General features: G+C 38.3%; 1 protein-coding gene across 1 annotated transcript; it reads right to left on the reverse strand.

Annotated features, from left to right (window-relative positions):
• Window positions 1-5,853: 5,853 nt before the first annotated feature.
• LOC127690970 (olfactory receptor 11G2-like) lies at window positions 5,854-6,825 on the reverse strand. The gene has a single exon (XM_052190542.1). It carries the CDS (start codon window positions 6,823-6,825, stop codon window positions 5,854-5,856), a length of 972 nt encoding a protein of 323 aa, XP_052046502.1.
• Between the last annotated feature and the right edge of the window lie 1,302 nt (window positions 6,826-8,127).

An 8,127-nucleotide genomic window follows, 5' to 3' on the forward strand; every position in this document is an offset into this window, starting at 1 on the left:
TATCAGTTAAATACAATTGGTCCAAAGCTTCAATTAGTTTTACTGTATCCCTGTTTAGTTTCTGTTTTCCTGATCGGTCCATTGAGGAGAGTAGAGTGTTGACGTCATCCACAATTTTTGTGTTAGATACAATGTGTGCTTTAAGCTTTAGTAAAGTTTTTTTTTTTTTTTTTTCGAATGAGGGTACCCTTGCATTTAGAGCATAGATATTCAGAATTGCGAGTTCTTCTTGGTGGATTTTTCCTTTGACCAGCAATGAGTGTCCTTCCGTGTCTCTTTTGATGACTTTAGGTTGAAAGTTTGAATATCATTTTTATCTGATATTAGAATGGCTACTCCTGCTTGTTTCCTGACACCATTTGCTTGTAAAATTGTCTTCCAGCCTTTTACTCTATGGTAGTGTTTGTCTTTGACACTGAGGTGTGTTTCCTGTATGCAGCAAAATATAGGGTCCTGCTTCCTTATCCAGTCTGTTAGTCTATGTCTTTTTATTGGGGAACTGAGTCCATTGATGTTAAGAGATATTAAGTAATAGTGATTATTACTTCCTGTTATTTTTTGATGTTATTTTTATATTTGAGAGGTTTTTTCTTTTGGGTTTGATGAAAGAAGGTTATTCTCTTGATTTTTCGGAGTGAAGTTTCCCTCCTAGTATTGGCATTTTCCACTTATCCTTTGTAGTGTTGGGTTTGTGGAAAGATATTGTGTAAATTTGGTTTTGTCATGGAATATCTTGGTTTCTCCATCTATGGTGATTGAGAGTTTTGCTGGGCATAGTAGTCTTGGCTGGCATTTGTGTTCTCTTAGAGTCTGCATGAGATCTGCCCAGGATCTTCTAGCTTTCATGGTCTCTGGTGAAAAGTCTGGTATAATTCTGATAGGTCTGCCTTTATAAGTTACTTGCTCTTTTTCTCTTACTGCCTTTAATATTCTTTCTTTCTTTAGTACATTTGAGGTTTTGATTATTATGTGCCAGGAGGACTTTCTGTTCTGGTTGAGTCTGTTTGGAGTTCTGTAGGCTTCTTGTATGTTCATGGGCATTTCTTTCTTTAGGTTAGGGAAGTTTTCTTCTATAATTTTGTTGAAGATATTTACTGGCCCTTTAAGTTGGAAATCTTCACTCTCTTCTATACCTATAATCCTTAGGTTTGGTCTTCTCATTGTATCCTGGAGTTCCTGGATGTTTTGGGTTACAAGATTTATGCATTTTGCATTTTCTTTGACTGTTGAGTCATTATTTTCTATTGTATCTTCAACACCTGAGATTCTTTCTTCTATCTCTTGTATTTTGTTGTTGATGCTTGCATCTATGACTCCTGAATTCTTTTCAAGGTTTTCTATCTCCAGAGATGTCTCACTTTGTGATTTCTTTATTTTTTCTACTTCTATTTTTAGATGCTGGATGGATTTGTTTCATTTTCTTCACTTGATTGTTTGTGTTTTCCTGTAATTCTTTAAGGAATTTTTGTGTTTTCTCTTTAAGTGTTTCTGCCTGTTGACACATGTTCTCCTGTATTTTTTAAGGGATTTTTGTGTTTCCTCTTTAAGGGTTTTTACCCATTGACCCATGTTTTCTTGTATTTCTTTAAGGGAGTTATTTAAGTCCTTCTTGAAGCCCTCTATCAGCATCATCAGATAAGATTTTAATTCTAACTCTTGCTTTACCAGTGTATTGGGACTTGCTGTGGTGGGAGAAACTGGGTTCTGATGCTGCCAAATAGCCTTGGTTTCTCTTGGTGGGGTTCTTGTGCTTGCCTTTTGCCATCTAGTTATCTCTGGTGTTCATTGGTCTTGCTGTCTCTCGCTGGAGCTTGTCCCTCCTGTGGGCCTGCAAACCTCTGTCTGTACTCCTGGGAGACCAACTCTCTTCTGGCAGGGTCTGTGCACAGAAGGCTGCCAAGTCGTCTGGCTCCCTGGTGCAAATGGTAGCCTGAAGACTTTTGTCCCAGCTGCTCCACTGATCATTTGCCCTGTATTTTCCTAGCTGTTCCCCTCCAGAGAGAAGGTGGAGATCTCACCTCCTTGCTCAGAAGTGAAGGTACTGCTGGGAGATCACTCTCTCGTGGTGGGCTGTGGACAGAAGGCTCTGGAGCTGCCCTGCTCCCTGGTGCAAATGGCGGCAGGAAGTCTTCCGTCCCAGCTGCTCCACTGATTTTATTGAAATACAAAATTTTAAAGCATTCCTTTATAATATTTTTTTGTGTCCATTGTACTGTTCCTTTACTCATTCTTGATTCTCTTTATTTGAATTTCTTATTTCTTTCTTTTCATTAGTTGGACCAAAAGTCTATTGATCTTTTGAAAAAATTGTTGTATTTTATTATTTTGTATGTATGGGTATTTTGCCTGTGTATGTGTCTGTGCACTGGGTGCAGGCCTGCTGTCCTTGGAAGACAGATGTTAAGGCAATTGTGAGCTATCATTTGAATGTTGGGATACACACAGGAGTGGACTAGCTGTGTCATATGGTAATTGTATTTTTAAGTTTTTGAAGGAACTACCCACTTTTTTCATAATTGCTTTGTTAATTGGAACTCCCACTAGCTAAAGTGTTCCTCTTTCCCCACATGTTCTGTAACATTTGTTAGATTTGATAGTTGCTATTCTGATTGGAGTGGGATTGCATCTCTCAGTAGTTTTAATTTGCATTTTCCTAATGAGGGATTTTGAATACTTTAAAAAGTACAATTGGCCATTTGTGTGTTTTTGTTTTTGAAATCTGTCTACTCTATTCTTTGTTTCAATGGTTGACCTCAGTTTTATTTTTTTGGTATTGAATTTATGTAGTACTTTGTAAACTTTGGTATTTTCTCTTGTCTAAAGTATAGCTGGCAACAATTTTTACTAATTCGGTGTTCTCTGCTGATAGATTCCCTTGTTGCACACCAACTTTTAAATTTCATGTAGTCCTATCTGTTGATACTTGGTGCTGGTTTCTCTAGTATTGATGTTCTTCTGTTCAAAAAGTCCTTACCTACCCTAGTGTCTTGAAGACTGTTCTCTGTGTTTTTATCTAGAAGTTTGAATGTTCCCAGTCTTAAACTCTTTGATACAGTTGGAATATATCCAAACCCACTCAATATCCCACTGTTTCACTAGAAAATGGATAACTAATAAACAAACAGGGAAATAAAAGTCAAAGTGCAAGAAACACATGCAGATATAGACAGACAGACAGACAGACACACACACACACAGAGTGAACTGTATGACTCTTACTTTCATCCTTGTGTATCTTATTTGCCAGCGCCATTTACTGAATAGGCTATTTTTTTCACCACTGTTTTTCCCTACTTTCTAAAGAATTAGATCACTATGGTTTTGTTAATTTCCAGAACATCTATTCTATTACATTGGTCTACCTGCCTGTTTTTATGCCAGTACGAGGCTGTTCCCCCCGCACCCCCCACACTATTTCTGTATCGTAATTTGAGTTCTTATATTATGATACTTCTGGCTGTGTTGCATTGTTTTGGATATTTTTAATGGTCTTTTGTGGCTCCATATGAATTACTGAATTTTTTTTAGATCTATGATATATAATATCAGAATTTTTAAAGTTAATAATAGATTCTTAAACACAACATATTCTTACAGTTTCTCCTTCCCCACCTCTTCCTAGATCCACCCACCCCAAACCTACATTAATCAATCTGCCCTTCTCTCTAAAAACAGACATATAATAAACCAAAAATAAAAACAAAGAGAATAGAGTGAAACAAATAAACAGGGAAATAAAAGTCAAAGAAAAAGTGCAAGAAAGATATGCAGATGCAGACATATGCACTCATTTTTCACACAAATATCCCATAAAAACATAAAATTGGAAACCATAACCATGTTATGAGTTAAGCAAAGAGAAAGTCTGGACAGATCATCATGAAACAAAAATAAAGGCCCCTGAAAAAGCTATTGAGTTAGTGTTGTATTGACCTTCTCTGCTGCTGGGCATGGGGGCTGCCCTTAAGTGTGGTTTGTATACTCAGTGAGATTTAGCTGTGAAGCTAAGAACTAGTCTAGTTTGTCTACACTATCTACTAAGAAATGGGAACTGTTACATTTTTATGCAAAAGGGCTCCCACGCTGTGTTTAGCTATATCTAGACATCACATTATTTGTGCTGTTTCTTTGTTTGTGCTACAAAATTTATATAATAAGCAATGTCATGATAACATATTAACTTGTTTTTTGAGGTTGTTTTTCTACTCTTTCATTAAGCTAAGTAATCTTTTTCTTTTTGACTGCAGAGAAAGAGCCTATGAGATTTAAAGTTGGCTGTATCAAAATAAAAACTAGATCTCTATCCCAGATTCATGATTAGAACCTACATTATGAATGCTGTTACTCTGATTTATAAGTATCAGCACACCAGTGTTACAGTGTCATCTGAAATGGAAAGAACTATGAATGGGATTTGTAAGAGAAAAAAACCCACTTCTGTTTATGGTCAAGGGTGAGTAGCAAAAAGTAACTATAAAATTTTGACAAAATACATAAAAAAGAAGGTATTGAAAAGAGAGTGACACAGTCAAGACTTTAGGTTTTTCAGTTTCAAGATAAAAGAAAGAACAGCATGTGATTATCCATGTGAACTAAATTTCCAGTGGACACTTGCCAATCACTGGATAGAGAGAATATTATTAAAGGAGATATGGGAAAGAAAAGGAGAAACAGGAAGGAATATAATCTGAGCAGAAACCAACAGTTTTTCTGAACCAGGGATCTAGAGTATTTTGAGTTGATAGCTGTTAAAGCATATCAGTATATGAGAAACAAAATGTAGATAGAAATGGGCCATAGAGAAATGAGCACGGACAGATGTCATGTCCCTTGTGTTGCCTCATCTTGTTTGTCACTTTGATTCAATCTGACATTAATTAAAATGTAAGATGCTGGGCACTCCTTTGAGGGATTTTCTAGAACAGGTTATTTGAAGTGAGAGGTCCAAATCTGGGTGACACTTTCTGGTGGAAGAACGAAAGTTCTCTTCTCTCTCTCTCTCTCTCTCTCTCTCTCTCTCTCTCTCTCTCTCTCTCTCTCTCTGTCTCCCTGTGTGTGTGTGTGTGTGTGTGTGTGTGTGTGTTGGCCTTTCTGGGAAGGTCATCTATCTTGTACCTGTGACATTCATTCACCCATATTAAAATGAAATTCTTTGGGATTTAGTGTAGACTGAAGACTAGCAGACCTCTAGCCTCCTGGACTGAATAGCTACTGGATTATTGACGTTTTCAGTGTGGGCCATCAATTGACTACCTAGACCCAGTCTAACCCCTTCTATCCTCATCTATCTATCTATCTATCTATCTATCTATCTATCTATCTATCATCCAATATATCTATCTATGTCCATTCAGATACTTAGTTCTGTTTCTTTAGACAGCCCTGATGTACCCTCTGAGGTACCCATAGGCTTCTAAGATGTTTGTATAACAAAACAAGATTTCAAGAATGTTGGAAGAAGCTGGGAGTCTAAATGGATGAAAATTTAAGGATAATGCTGCTCAGAAATATTAAATAGGATCAGAAAGCCTGCCTTTATCTGAAGTATGAGAAGTAGCAGATCAGATGTTCAAAGACCAAGAAAAAAGTAGTGCAGTAATTTTAAATTCTTTTGGTTTTGGTCAGTTATTTAAATAAAGCTATTGAAAATCTCAAAATAAGCAGGGCGGTGGCGGCACACGCCTGTAATCCCAGGACTCTGGGAGGCAGAGGCAGGTGGATTTCTGAGTTAGAGGCCAGCCTGGTCTACAGAGTGAGCTCCAGGACAGCCAAGGCTATACAGAAAAACCCTGTCTTGAAAAAAACCAAATCCACCTCCACAAAAGAAAATCTCAAAATAAATTCAATATAAATTTAATTGCCCAAGGCCCTTTTTGTTGACCAATTTTTAATCTTCTTCAAAATTTCCTTCAGGGCTATCTTCATATGTTTGTTCCTAAGACTATATATCACAGGATTGAGGAGTGGGGTCAAGACAGAATAAAACAGAGTCACAATCTTCTGCATCCCAGCTTCATGCTCAGATGTTGGGCTCCCATACATGACCAGTACTGAGCCATAAAATAATGCAACCACTGCTAGATGAGACCCACAGGTTGAGAAAGCCTTTCTTTTTCCAGAGGCTGAAGGGACCTTCAATACAGCTGCTAGGACCAGAGTATAAGATCCCATGATGAAGACAAAAGGAACAATGAGAGGGAGAGGACTTAAGATAGAGAAGACCAGCTCTATTGGGAGAGATTTTTTGCAAGTCAGTGCTAGCAGAGGGCCAGGGTCACATAAGAAGTGGTCTATAACTCTGGACCCACAGAAGGACATCTGGGAGATGATGATGATGGGAACAGGGAACCAGAGGAAGCCAAGCACCCAGCAACTGATCACAAGGATGTTGCAGAGGCGCCCAGTCATGAGAGCAGGGTAATGTAGAGGCCTGCAGATGGCAAGGTAGCGATCAAAGGCCATGACTGCCAGGAAAAAACATTCTGTAGAACCAAAGGAGAAGAAGAAATAGAACTGCAGGAAGCACCCAGTGAAGGAAATGATCTTGTTTTCAGAGAGGAAGTTGGCCAACATGTTGGGTACTGTGGAGCTGACATACCAGATCTCCAGGAAAGAGAAGTTGGCCAGCAGGAGGTACATGGGAGTGTGGAGTTTCTGATCACAGCATACAGCACAGATAATGGAGGCATTACCCATGAGGGTAAGGAGGTAGACAATGGAGAAGAGCACAAAGAGGAGGATTTGCCCCTCCCTGGGGCAGGGAAAGCCCAAGAGGATGAAGCCAGTGATGGTGCTGGAGTTGCTGGGACTGCTGACGGCTTTCATCTGTCTATGCCCTGTGAAAGCACCAGAAATTATTAAATAGATAAAGCCAGTCAAAGACCCAGATTTATATTTAAATCACAAGGGAGGCAACACATATGTATTATTTTCCATTTACAAAATGTATTGACCTGGGTTGATTGTTTACTGCCATCTGTTTTCCTACACTTCCACTGGTGGCACAAGAAAATTTGTGGTCATAATTGATGAGTGTGCTTCCTTTTCCTTGTCCTCCTCTTTCTCCTCATCTTCTCCTTCTCCACATTCTTCTATTCTATTAAATTCTAACATAGTTTCAAATATGTTTGCATTTTTCTTCAAGACCTTACACACACAACTTGATTGTATAATCAAGCACACACACACACACACACACACACACACACACACACACAAAGAAATGAAATCTCTGTATCTCTTGGTGTAGAGTATATTGACATCTGTAATTATTGCTGGCTTTAAAAATTGAAATCAGATTAAATTAGGACATGCCCTTGCATATATACTTCATTTATCATTCCAGCATACTTGGAATGCATTTCCAAGTTGTGGATTTTAATTTGATTCCTCTTAAAATCTCTGACAATTGTTTCTTCCCTATAGTCCTCTATCCATTCTTCCCTTTTTGTTCACAAAGAAAACACACACACAGGTTATATAAGCATATAAAACAAGGATTATTGGACATAACACTGGCCAGCAGAGAGTAACACTGGAATTGTCTATTGAGCTTTCACCTTAGGCACATTTGAATAGAAAGAGATCCCATCTTCCTACCCCTGTAATGCTTTCTTTTTGTTGTTGTTGTTGTTTCTGTTGTGATCATATTTTAATTTCAAAAAGTTTAAAGAAAAAACAGAATTTTCATATGATCAAAATATTTCATAACTAGATGTATAGTCAAAACAAATAAAATTAATATTTCAAAGCATTATCTATTACCTTTTAAAAATTAGATATTTTCTTTATTTACATTTCAAATGATTTTCCCTTCCCTGGTTTCCCTCTGAAAACACCCTATCTAATCTCCTCCTACCCCTGCTCACCAGTCCATCCACTCCTACTTCCCTGTCTTGGCTTCCCCTATACTGGGGAATTGAGCCTTCTCAGGACCAAGGGCCTCTCTTTTCACTAATGTCTGAAAAGGCCAACCTCTGCTACATATGCACCTGGAGCCTGGGGGTGGATGCTCTCAGCCAACCATTGGACTGAGCACAAGGTCCCTAATGGAGGAGCTGAAGGAGCATGCAGCCTTGTAGGAGGAACAACAATATGAACCAACCAGCACCCCAGAGCTCCCAGGAC

The sequence above is a fragment of the Apodemus sylvaticus genome, chromosome 8 (genome assembly GCF_947179515.1).
Source record: "Apodemus sylvaticus chromosome 8, mApoSyl1.1, whole genome shotgun sequence".
Classification (NCBI taxonomy): Eukaryota; Metazoa; Chordata; class Mammalia; order Rodentia; family Muridae; genus Apodemus; species Apodemus sylvaticus.